Source organism: Dipteris shenzhenensis, chromosome 7, assembly GCF_047967505.1.
Source record: "Dipteris shenzhenensis isolate YYH24624 ecotype China chromosome 7, Dip_SZ_1.0, whole genome shotgun sequence".
NCBI lineage: Eukaryota > Viridiplantae > Streptophyta > Polypodiopsida > Gleicheniales > Dipteridaceae > Dipteris > Dipteris shenzhenensis.
The window spans coordinates 27,451,657-27,465,478 of record NC_141602.1 but is presented as its reverse complement, the minus strand read 5'-3'; the positions used below and the strand labels follow the sequence as shown (position 1 = coordinate 27,465,478).

The 13,822-nt window shown below is 39.5% G+C and overlaps 1 protein-coding gene across 1 annotated transcript in view; it reads right to left on the bottom strand.

Annotated features, from left to right (window-relative positions):
- LOC147900178 (uncharacterized) overlaps positions 1-1,934 on the bottom strand; it is a 46,780-nt gene extending 44,846 nt beyond the window's left edge. Inside the window, exon 1 of the mRNA XM_087376760.1 lies at positions 355-1,934. Within this exon, the coding sequence (XP_087232886.1) occupies positions 355-1,452 (1,098 nt within the window). The 5' untranslated portion in view covers positions 1,453-1,934. The remainder of the gene's footprint in view (positions 1-354) is intronic.
- Positions 1,935-13,822: the final 11,888 nt, after the last annotated feature.

The window sequence follows — 13,822 nt, the reverse complement described above, 5'->3', positions numbered from 1 at the left end:
GACAGTCCAACTGATGAACGTAGGCTAGAGGTGAGGTAAGTGATGTGAACCCCGTGGAATTATAGCTCAAAACGTTGACGTGAGGATATGAATGCCCCCTTGGAAAGTGGCAATGTGGTGTTGAGAGCCCAATTCTATCTATTCGAGGAACATAAAATTTGCCAAAGAAAGCTAATCTGTTAACATCGAATTGCAAAGCTGGTGAGAAAATAACAAACCTAGTTGTGTTACAGGACATGATGAACACCATACTGTCTACCTGTGCAAACTATGGAAACAGCAAGATTCGGTGCATGAATTTTAGTTTCGAGACAGTGAAAAAAGAGGCTAGACTTCTGAGAAATGAGTACGAACCTTGAATGGAGAATTATAATTGTGATAACCATAGCCACCCCGAGAAAGAGGCTGACTTGTACCAACACCTGGCCCAGCCTTTTCCTGGTGCCCTTTCTCATCTCCAGCCCCCAATTGTTTCTCACTTCCGAGAGGAATGGGTCCATCAGCAGAAACAGGTTGAGCCTCTGCAACCAATGGCTGTTCTTCGCCCCATGGTTGATCAATACCAGGCTCACCCCCAGCCACAATTATCAGATCCTCTTCATCTTCGTCCTCGCTATCTCCGTCCAACCTGCTTATTCTCGCTTTCTCGCCGCTTGCATACATGGAGTAGTCATTGTTGAGCACAATTTGCAGGTCGTCTTCGCTGTCACTGTCCCAATCTTCGGCTTCTTCTGCAGTTGGATCTGTATCTGCTAGCAAAAGCTCCTTGCCAGCCTCCCTTGCTTCCCAGTCATCTTCAATAGCATCATCGTTTTCTTCAATGTCGAAAGCAGAGACAGTCGCCGTGGTAGAAAGCCCCGGAATGGTAACGGTGTGATTAGTAAAATCACCAATGTCTGGACTTCTTTCGGGATCGTCCAAGGAATTATCCATTACCGACTGAAAATCTCCTTTTGACACCCTAACAGGTGCATACTCTGCTAATTTTCCATCACCTGCAACGGGAGAAGCAACTCCATTCTCAGTGCCTCCCTCAACCCTGTCCGATTCTGTTAGCTCTGGGTATTCTTCCTCGAGATTGTCAATTACTGACGCCCGTGTTTCGTGATGCCCAACTCGGTGGCCTCGCTCTCGTGACAAGCTTTCTACGCCCATAGAACTATATCCCATCAGTAGCCTGTCGTCCTCGTCCTCGTCATCGTCTGAATCTTGTTCACCCTGATTGCGGGCCCGATCAAGCGATAGAGTCTCGGGGTACTTGGACGTGTATACCGGCTGAGCAGAAGCAGCAGGGGTAAAACCCAAATCTTCCTGCTGCTCGTCTTCCTCCTCCTCCTCCTCCTCCTCGTAGAAGCCATACCCTGGGAAAGTTTTGGGCAAACCAGCAGCTCGAATTGTCACGGCGGCAGGGATTGGGTCCTCGTAGAGGTCTCCAAAATCGTCTTCGTCCATCTCTCTCTCTGTCTGGGGAGCTTGAGGGAGGCCTTGCCGGCAGCAAAGCTGTTGCACGAGGTCCTCCTCAAGCGGAGCACCGTTGGGGTGAAAGTCGTACTGTGTCAGGTGCCATGGGCGGGTTGTGGGTGGTCGAGAAGGATGAGAGGGTTGATGATGATCATGACTGTAATGAGATGGTTTCTTCCAAAAAACTACAGATCCGAGAGGCAAATTTCGAAGGGAAGGATGAGGGAGAGGAAAATGGAGAAGGAATGCGAGGCTTTGAGATGGGAAGGAAGGGGTAAGGAGCTATGGGTGAGGGAGAAAACAGAAGCAGAAGAAGAAGAAGAAGCAGAAGAAGAAGAGGTTGATGCCATTGACTGTTGAAAGAAAGCTTCTATGCTTTCCATTGATTTTGGGAAGGAAAGGTAATACACAGTGGCCCCATATGAGAATTCCCACACATCACAACACCATTGAAAGAATGCTAGGAAGGACCTTTGTTGTGGCTCTTGGGTTTCTCTCCAATTCAAAAAAATGACCTCCCAAGATTCTCTCTTCTGCCCTATTCCACCACCATCACCTTCACTCTCATAACACCTTTTCCTCAACACTTGGTCTCACTCCTCTCATCAACAAATGGGATTTTTCGCATTCTTGAAGGTTTTTCTCCAGAGCTTTCGCCAAAAGTGTAACTACATTGCTTAAGATTTTTGTGGTTTTTACAAAAGTGAGAGAATATTCTTCAGAGGTGAAAATGAAAATCTAGCAAGCCCATTATTATATAGTTTGTAGGTTTTCTACGAACACTGTTGATGATGGTCCCCAATAGCCTCACCTCTCACACAAACAAACATGAGCACTGAAAACACAAAGACAACAACATTAGGGCAACAAGAAAAGCTTTTGTTCCCTCACTCGAGGCCCCTCTTTTCACACAACCACAAACATGAAGAGGGAGAGCTTCAACAAATTTCCAAAGGGAAGATTGTGGCAGAGGTACCCAAAGAAGGAATACGAGGCTTGAGATGAGAAGGGGATCGGAAATTGTCTATGAGGGAGCAAGCAAAAAGAGAAGCTGAGGTTGATCCATTGACTATGGAAAGAAAGATGTTGCCATTGATTAGGCATTGATTATGGGAAGAAAGAAAAGTGAGAAGTTGTGGACCCAAAAAAGACCTCCCGAGGTTCTTTTGTTGCCTTATTCCATAATGACCTTCACTCATGAGCTTTGGCCTATAGCCTTACTTCTCTCACATGAAGAGGTAAATATGAGTTGTTGTAAAAAGAGCCTCTTTAAAGGCTCCAATATCTGAAATAATAAGGAACAAGGGGAAGAGTTTGGGGCAAAAAAGTACTTTTTTATATTGTCTCAAGAGACAGATAATCACATAAAGTTCTAATTACAACTGGTTTCACCAGTTTATATGAGAAACCAAAACAAAAAAAGGGGAAGCAAATGAAGATCATGCATCAGCTATAGACTGAGGGTCAATTGATTTTGATTTGAAGTCTTTAATCAATGCCTTGCCATCTCGGTAGACAGCCCATTACATCCCCCCACTTAATTCCTGGTAGAGCTTTGCTGAGTTTTTCAAAGGTCTTACTCCCACTATCTTCTGCTACATTCCAGATGTTTGGTAGTCCTCCAATCCTTATTTTCTTTGAGTTGAGCTACCTTTCAGCTTGCTCCTTTACTTCCTTCTGAACCTGTGTACCTACAGAGCTCTTTATCTCTCCTTTGAACTTCTCTTGAATCCCTCCCTTAAGCTTCTTGTGCAACTCTTCCATCTGAGTAGAGACTAGCTCCTCATCTTAAACTACATTAGGGATTGGCTTGTTGAGCGACAAAAAAGCAGAAAAGTAGCCTTCCTATGCTGCAACAATAGCATTATCTCTGCCCAATACTAGGCAAAAAAAATCCATCCTCCTCCTCCATCAACAGGTTCTCCTTCTCAAGAAGAAGAATAGTGAGCTAAAAGATAGGTTTCAAAAGCTAGAAGAGAGAGTGAAAACTAATGAGTGCAAGGAGAAGAGTTTGTAAAAAATGCTAAATCAAAGCTCGACTGAAGTGCTCCATTCCAAAAATGATCACTCGGCTAGAAGTCACCTCCCTTAATGTGCAACCTCTATGGTCTTTAATCTGGCCTTTGGATTGCAAATTCAAGCCTAACTTTGATTTTAGTTCTTCATCCTCCCTCGAGCTTCGTGCTACAAATCTCAATTGAAGTTATATGTGCACCATTATTTTATACACTTAACAATGGTGAGCAAAAAAACATTCAAATATTCCACAAGTTGAGGGTCCTATTTAAAGTAGATATATATTTACTATAAGAAGATACAATGTCTGCATGAAACACAGACAAAGACAAGAGCAACAAAGAGACGGTATCGAGAATAAAACTATGTTATTAAGATCGATACAATAGATGGCAACCGCTTCCCAATCATGTACTTCTTTGGCATGCTAGAAATCATAAATGACGGAGGTTGTATGGTGGGTGCATACAAGTGCAATAGAACATGAATTATGATGAGTTATGCGATGATTACATAGGCCTTGCTGGGAGGTCAAACAACAAGTCTTTGTAGACAAGAGTGATAGAGAGAGACAATATAGAGAATAAAACTATATTACTATAAATTGATACAATACATGGCAACCGCTAACCAATTGTGTGCTTCGGCGAAGAAGTCTCGATGGCATGCTAGAGAGTAGAAGATGTAGGTTGCATGTCGGGCACATACAAGTACGATAGAAAGTGAATTCTGATGGGTTATGCACGCAATCATATAGGCCTTGCTAGGAGGTTGGTTGATGCTCAATCGGTAAGTACTCCCCTTATAATGGAGCTTATACCATTAGGTTGAGAGTAGATTCAGGGGCCTACCCCAGACCTTGGCTTATGCTCATTACCTTCATTCATCACACCACTCTCGACCTCCATCTAGTGTCTAAACTGGGACTGTCGGACATCCGTGCTACTCAATTCTTTCTCCTCATAAAGGGGGGCTTAGAAAACAAGTCTACACAATTCCACGTGGGCACTGCCTCCTATAAAGCAAACCTAGTATAGTGGTAAAGCAAGCGCATTTGAATGCAAAAGAGTGAGAACCTTGTGGCTACTTCACATAGCTCTCTAAAAGACGGAGCACCATACCAACTGGTAGCCGGCCAATGGTAGTGGGTGGCAAGGGAGAACATGACGGTGTTGGTGCAGTGATAAAGCGTGCATTAACCACCGAACAATTGGATGCAAATGGTGTGAAGCTATAGAATACTCATGAGGTTGTGGACTGGTTGACTTGGAAGATGGGAGATGAAGTGATGAAAAGACTCTTCGAGGAAGTAAAGGTGGGTAATGTAGACAGGACTAAAGCGTGGGATTACCAGACAATTGAATTTTTAAAGGGCTTTGGGCTAATAAAAGATCATATTTGTCCATGAATGGAAATTTGAAACATTGAAAATTTTTTTAATTACTTGTGGAAATTCACAAAAGAGTTTCAATCCTCTACTATAGCACTACCTCAATGGAGGCAGTGCTAATAAAGCTAATCGGTACCCGCTTAGTTACATGACAGTGGAACATTGATTTCTAACATTTACTTAAAGGTGTTTCTAATGTAGAGAAAGTATAGCAAGAGTGGGAGAGAGGCCAGTGCACAACACATATGAACTCGTCGTACATTAGATTAGGATAAGAAATTGATATTTATATATGTATTCTTAGGTTAAGGTCCTTTACCTACTTACTGCACTTAGGACATATGCACTCTCATAGTGCATTTCATCATGCGTTCCAACACCCCCTAGAGGTTGCTTTACAAAAACTTCCAATTTTGTAAAATAAGAAAATTAAAAACAAAAAAGAAATGAAAACTATAAATGTTAGACGTGAAAGAGATGCAAGAATGCTCTAACTACTCAACAAAAATATACAACTGACACAATCCAACCATCATTGTGCCCTTAGAAGTTGTAGTTTGTGCTTGCAAATTCCAAGTTGCTCTTGTCAATATGAGATTTTGTCTTTCTACAACTAGTGCAAAGTCTCTTCAGGATAAATCCATATTCTTGAGCTTTTTCTTGAGGAAAGTGGTGAAGGTGGGAGACCAGAGGATGGAGGAGACAAGGCCGTCCCTAGAATACAATACAATATGCGCACTTCTCTATTCCAAAAAGGTGAGCCAAGGTTATAAACACGACCCACTTAGAAACCATATATATTTACACTAACTCTTAGTATGTGGGACATGCCCATTTATGCACGATCTGTGTACACATTTCCCCTCATGCACGATAGTGTAATTTACACATTCTCAACACCCTCTCTTAAATTGCGCTTTCGCGGAGATCAACAATAAAAACTATTGTGAGAGCAAGATCTACAAAACATGATGAACATGATGTTGTTGTGAGCAAAGTGGAGCAAATAAAGTGTCTGAGCAACTACAGAAAAAAGCTTTCCTGTTACTCTCAACAAAACTTACTTGTAACTCCCTCTCTTAAGTTACAAGAGATTTTGGTAGACTTAAGCCTATCTTTGATATGTGAGAGCTTGTCAAAGATTAATGTCTTTGTAAAAATGTATGCCACTTGCTCATGTGTGGGTCATTAGGTCTAATTAACTTCAACAAAGAGTACCTTTTTTTGGATAAAGTGGTGATGCACCTCTACTTCCTTGGTGTAAGCACGAAAACCAATATTTATAGCCAATTTTATGTTGCTCATGTTGTCTAAACATATGAGAGTTGGATCACTTGCATACAAATCTAATCCCAACAAGAGCCTCTAGAGCCACCCTCAAAAGTTTTATTGGAAGTAGCAAAGTAGTAATCTTTAATAGACGACAATGTCACTATAGCTTGCACTCTTACTCTGCCCATGATAAAGAATGAAACCAGTAGAAAATGCAAAGACATATGTGAGGCTACTAGCCCAATCTACATGCATAAAGGCATATAGATTCAACTCATATTTGATTGCCAATCCCTAGTCAATGGTTCCTTTGATGCATCTTAGCACTCTTCATGCTCCCAAGAGATGAACCCTCTTGGATTTCTACATGTATTGGATGAGTACCTCAACTACATGACTCAAATGTGGCCATGTAATGGTCAAATATATTAAGTTGCCTATGAGCTAATGATAGTCCTTTGTCTTTACTTCCTATGGCATTATGAGTTCAAATGCCTAAGCATACCATAATAGTTACAGGCGCTAGGTCTTCTTTGTGCCTTTTTACTAATGTTCATATTATTGAAACTGTTGTTACGCTAACGTACCATGTGCCATTTCCTCTGCCTTGGTTATTCCAAGTCCCTCTATGCGTGTTCTATCTAATTTGTTGCCTAATGACCTTTGATTGAAGTTTTGCCTATTGTTTAATTATTGCTAGCCTCTGTTAGAGTTTTAAGGTTAATTGAAGCCTTTAGCGTAACCTCACCTCTTTGGGCACTGAACTAGTCTCTTCCTTTTTGGAAACCATGGTCTCTTTTTGTAAAAGCTTGTCATGAGCTTTTTTATTGCTAGATCCTCCTTAACACATATGTTATTGTATCAACTTGTGGTCCATGATTTTAGATGTTTGGGTATTCTCCCTTGTAACTATGGCAATTACAGATCGATCATATTCTTTTTAAAGACCATTTAACACATTCTACACCTATTTATTACTATCAACCGTATGCTCAATTGCTTCTAGCTAATCAACAACATCCTTCAACCCAAGCAAATAACGACGTCTAGATTCTAACCCTCTTTTACTAGTATTGAGCTTGTCCTCATGTAATATTATTTCGGCAATAAATCAAATTTATGGTGGTCTCTAGTCATCCCTTAGACGTTTCTTATCTTATAATAGGAATGTTTTCATTTTTATATTTGGCATTGACGTTGATCATGTACAAGGCATTCTTCTCATCCATTCAACCTTCTCATCCATATCGATGGTGACACATCAATCATGGTAGGGCATGCAATTGTACCATTCACAATGCCCCAAATCTTCTTTACTCCAAGAAAGTTTTCATTATTGGACTTCCATGTACCCAAATCACAGTCGTCAAGCTTATTGTTGTGACCCAATAGGATTATGTCATCATGCTTTGACATACTATCAACTTGATTGCTACTTCGTCATATTCAATTCCATTTCCTATAGATTTTTAGAGATTTTTCCAAGTGGGCTAACTGACTGGATCCAAATACTACTAAAACCACATAATATATGCCTTTTTAAAAGTCTAGCACTTTGTTAGACTTTATATGCCTTATTGGAATTTTCTATTCCTTTTTTAAGTTTGGCACCTTTTGCTTTATATGCCTGAATGGGCCATGAGCCATGCAAATTATGGCAAAAAATGCAAAAAAGAAAGTGAAAACTTGGGGCATCTAAAATGCATAATTTTTAGAATTAGAAAATTAAACTCACTTAGGTACTATGAATTTTAAGGGGCCCAAATTGCTTGAATTCACCTTATAACCTAGGTCAATATTTTTTTCCTATTTGAAAAGTGCTTTTTTGTTTTGAGGGTTAACACTTGTTAACACTTGTTTTGTGGGTTCATGCTTGTTATCATGTGGATTTCTTGATTATTAAAACCACTTGTTGTCCCGATGCTACATTTTAGGCAACCAAGGGTTAGTTATTAAGTGATATTGATTTACATGGATTTTTAGCTTGCAAGTCCAGTTTGTTAAGAAAATAGATTTGATTATTGATGTATATCGAGTTTACAAATCATACATGGGTACCATTTGAATACTCAAACCCTTGACTACTATTAATGAGGCCCAACAATTTAGCCAACTACCCAATTTGCCTTGTTGATTCTAATGGGAAGGAAAAACAATCTAGTCTTAACTTGGAGCTACCACATCTAACTGTCTTTTCAACAGGCTTCATGCTTGCATTGCCTTTCTTTTCCTTCGAGTCTTTCTAGCATTTGTCTTGTTCCAACAAGGCTTTTCAAGCCTTTATGGAGGCTTTTCAAGTCTTAGAGAGAACTATTGAGATAATCATTCTTCAAGCTTTGGAACGATTGGTTGAGGTGTGGCTTCTTGAGAAGATATGATGATAGTTGGTTGGGTGTTAGTTTGAGGTCCATCACTTTCATGGGTCACTACTGCAATAGAGTTCTTAGGTAGCATCTCCAAAACACCCGCCAGTAGGTTCCAGGTATCTCTAGCCATCCACATGTTTTTTGCCAACACAATGTCCTTCTTGAGACAATCGTGTTCACCTAGTGTACCAACTTGTCACATAATTCCAAATTGTCACTTCTTTCCTGTATGCATCCACCATGTAAGAGTGAGTTTCCCTCACACACAAAATCCCCTCTAAAATTTTAGAGTTCCTCTATAGAAAAATATTCCATAACACATGACTTTTGAGAATAGTCCACTATTCGTTGATCCTTCTAGGTAAATTTCCAAGAAGTATGTAGGCATAATTGCATGGAAAGAGAGAATCCCAACCCTGACTACTTCCCAATCTTGCAATGATTGCATGCAATTCATGAATAAATGGGGTATATCTTCCTCTTTTTTAAAACATCTTTTGCATTTCCCATCCCCTTGCCTAATGACCCAAGCTCTGCTTGATGTCCATAGACCTTTATCTAAGATAAGACATAAAAGATTGAAGTGTTTGGAATTATTTTTGTCTGAACTCTATCAAATCTAGACCTCCACACTTTTTGAGCATCTCTTCTGTGCCAATTTTCTATTTACGTGTTGAAAAATGTCCTCCATGTAGGCTTCACATACTGGGACTAGAAATAGACTCCTTTGCTCAGTCCATCGAAACTCCTTAAGGAAGGATTGTTGTCTGCCACCCATCCATGCTAGAGTTTCTTTGTTCCAAATGTCCCCCCTTTTTTGTAGCAACATTAGATCAAAACAATTAAGTTTAAAAATTATCTACAAATCCTTGTCATCAATCCCTCTCTAGTCCTTCGTATCCCATAAGTCCTACCAGCACCTCTACCCTTTCTTATTGAGATGAACAACCCCTTTTAGGGAGACATCCTTAGAGGTGAGTCCCTCCAAGAGAACTAGATTGAGTCTTTGCTTGTGAAAGTTTCTGTCTTTTGGGAGAAACCCTTCCATAGAATATGTGGTGTCAATGTTTCCTAGGCTTTACAAAGCCTCGACCCTTTTGAAATACAAGGTTAGTACCATAAATGGCAGATAGTTCTAGAAAGTTATAGAAATTTCTTATAGTGTTTGCATATGAGAGGCCTAAGTAACCATTGACCCATGAATCTAGTAGAGGATCTCTCTACATTCACTATCCCCAAACCTCCCTTTTTCTTTGATAAAGTACATAATTCCCACTTGACTTTGGCTATCTTCCTCCATCCCATAGAAAAGTGTTGAACATAGAAGGATACCGACATGAGATTAAATAAATTAAGGCGGATAAATAAAATGGTTGAGAACAAATTTCCTTCTAGCTAGGGATGGTTGGATGGGGTGGTCCAAATACATAAAGGCTATAGATTGGAATCAAACGTTTTTATCTTACTCACTTTGTATAAATACATAAAGGCTATAGATTGGAATCAAAAGTTTTTCTCTTACTCACTTTGTATAAATTAACATGATATTATTCACTCCCATGGTGACATAGGGTAGGATTCATGACTTTTCACATGATGTAGTGGCGGCCAAGAGAGCATTTTTCATGAAAGATCAAGATCACGACTTATTTTTCACATGTATTGCGAGAATTCCTTCATAGAATTTATACTCCCTCAACTGATTTCTTTTTTGCATTACTTTGAATGAGATTTTTATAATTGCAATTTAAGGGGGGGTGTTTAGAATGTAAATTGCATCAATCATGTGCATATGGAATGTTTGGAACCTTATCCCCTTATCTACTTGCTTGTTGTGGAGGACTGTGAATGATAGCATAAACATTGTATAGCTAACTCATGGTGTCTTATTGCTGCTCACCTCATCTCTCTCTCTCTCTCTCTCTCTCTCTCTCTCTCTCTCTCTCCCTCTCCTTCTCTCTCTCTCTCTCTCTCTCTCTCTCTATCTCTATCTCTCTATTTCTTCAACATGACTCACCTTGAGTGTTAAAAGAAACTAGGCACCATTCAAGGAGTACTAGTTAGGGATTGGCACCATGGAGACCCAACTTATAGGGTATTAGTGAAGTGAGTTGCTTAGTCAAGAAGTGATAAGCTAGCCTGGGACTCATATATAGAGTGAGCTCACTCACATAGTGCATAGTGTAGCGAACTCAGGGAGTCATAAATTGTTTAAGAATTCACAATTGTAGGGTGAGTTGGAGTAGTTAAGTTGAGCAAGCCCAAAGTCCTCTTTTGAGGCACATGGGATCCACACCAATTCCTTAATTCAATAGTGGTTGAAAGGACACAACCTCTTGGATAGCAATTTTGGTGTGATCTCCATTTGTCATTCTTGTGCATTGATTCACTCTTATGCTATAAGTGGTACTGATCAAGGTAGGGCTATGAATCATCCCTCAAAATGAAAAAAAGTGAGGGAAGCTAGCTAAATTTCGTTGACATGGTATCGGAGCTAATTTTTTATTTTGACATGGTATCAAAGCAAGGTTGCAACATTGTCTCAAAGATTAGTTGGTAAAAGATTATGAAGTCTATACCGATGATAAACAAAGCATTAAGTACCAAACTTCTATGACTCAAAAGTTTTACCTCAAGATGGCCAGCCGGCTGCTCATACACAACTTTGTAGAGACCAAAGATCTCAATTTTTAACTATTGACATTGGAAGATGAAGGTCTAGAGTCACCTTATTATTAGAGGAGTTTGGCACATTATTGTTAGAACATAGTTTGAGAATAAGGACATCAAGAAAGGAGTGACTATTATAGTACATCTTATTGCAATATAAGATTGGGTAATGTGGAATGTAAAGGCTTGGGTATGATCATTAGAACTACTACAGACACTATCCTTCCACAGATATAGTTGGTTTAAACATTAGTAGAGGCATGGAAGGTGCTTAAGGAGATGTTCAAGGTGAACAATGAAGCTTGAAGACTTGACCTTGAGATCAACCTTTTATCACATGAAGATGGACAAGGGAGATTCAATGTAGAACTACGTGATGAAAGTGAAAGTGGCCAAAGAGATCAACTCACTACAGGTGGTTAAAAAATAAAAGTATCTCCAATTGTCAAATCAATGTTGGGAAAGCCTCCTTGAATCTACAAAGGGTTTGTGGTTACCATGACTTCAAGACAATGGTCAATGCCAATATCATTCAAGACAATGGTCAATGCCAATATCATTCAAAGAGCTAGTTCCCTTGCTGCTATAGGAAGAGGCTTGAGAGAAGAAGTTTTGCAGATTCAAAGACAAGTCCTTTTAGGCTAAAGGGTATGGAAGAGGGAGACTAGACAAGAGCAAGATGGATGAGGGATAAAAAGGCCAAATATAATTGGAAGTAAAAATATGGGAAATTGGTACACTCTAGAGATTGCCAAGTTGGAGAATGTAGATTCAAGTTCTCAAATGACTCTAGAAGAGACAAAATCAAATCCTACAAAGGTAGAGATAACAAATGCAAAGGTTGGGATGGCCAAAGCAAAGACAAAGTCAGCAAACATCATCAATAAAATTGTTTAGTTGATGAAAGTTGTTTTGTGCTTGCAATAACTTGAAGTGGTGAAAACCTAGAATTACTATTAGAACATCACTAGAGTGGGTTCCAAATCAAGGTGTTAATTTGGGTGACAGTTGATGTTGTCTCATCAAGTGAGTTGGAATTGTGCCATTCAACACTACTATTAGAGAGTGGAAAGCCCTAGGGAGGTACTTCATGTGTTGGAACTATGGAATAATCGCTTTCTATTAGCTATCTTGTGGAAATGGGATGAATGTGGTCTTTGACAAGATCATGTTGTGATTTGATCCAAAGACACATAAGCAATGATGGCTAGAGCTATTAAGGAGAAAGGCTATAGGATACATGATATGCTAGTTCTAGATGATAAGAATGCCTCAAAGCTATGGCATGATATATTTGACCATGTAGGATACTCATTTTTGGCAAAAAACGTGAATGGCAGATGAGCTCTCACAATTCATTAATAGTCCTAAAGTAATAGGGCTTGCTGAAAGAATATAGCACCAAGATTTGTTCTTTATAATGGATGTTAAGTCACCACTCTTATATGGGGATCTTCCAAAGGATGTCCATGTGGAGAATCTACCCAAATTTTTGATCCAGGGTGACAAACTGTGTAGAATTTGGAAGGCATTGTGTGGGACAAAACATGCCCCTCAGTCATGGTATCAACTTTCTGACGCTGCTTGCCAAGGGATACTTTCACATGAGGGATTCTATGGATCAATGATTACTTCAATAGAATTAATTTGATTCTATGTCTTGATGATCTAAACATTACATGATCATGCTTGAAGTAATAAAGAATCTATTGAAGATAAGTATTTTAGTTCTCCAATCTCAACCTTCTTCATTACTTTCTTGGCATCAAGTTTTGGTAAGTGTAGAGCAACATGTCCATCTCATAGGAGAACTACTACCTAAAGATATTTTAAGGGAGGATTGCTAGGCATCAATACTCTAATGGAAGTCGGGGCAAACATGGGTAGCAAAAATGTTAACCAATAGTCTCAAATTATTATCGACAATTGGTTGGGACTCTACTATATCTTGTCAATACCCACCATGAGCATGTTCTCCATAGGACTACATTATCAATTTGCATTTGCACCAAGGGAAGCACATTGGAATGCCTTCCTTCATGTGCTTCTATACTTGAAGGGTACCATGAAGTATGGACTCACCTACTAGAGTGGAATCAACTTTCGTGAGTATTGTGATTTAGACAAGGCCAAATATGTGGACACATGACAACCCACTTTTGGATATCACTCTGTGCTAGTAGCCTTGGATATCTCTTAACTCGACAACAAGCACCCCATAAAAGCTTAGATCTCAATAGAAGCGGATAGAAATCAGCATGTATGGCATCGTCCTAGCCTTTATGGCTCAATTGGATTCTAAAGGACATGAAGTTCTTCCTGAGTGATGAAGCAATGGAAATATATTGAGACAACTAGAGTTGCATAGCAATCATGAAGAACTTGATGTTCCATGCATAGAAAGTGCATAAAGTTTTTTTACCACTTCCTGGGCTAATCGGGTTGATTTACTGCTTGATGAAAGAAAATATTGTAGATATTTTCACCAAGGATCTATCTCAAGAATAAATGGAGCATCTCATTTGATACTTCAACATAGGCCTAGTGAGAGGGGGTATTAGAAATCACCGCTCCACATGGGAGCTTCAATTATCAAGCAATGATTACCAAGTCTTCAATTCATGCTTACCTACCAAAATCTACTGCA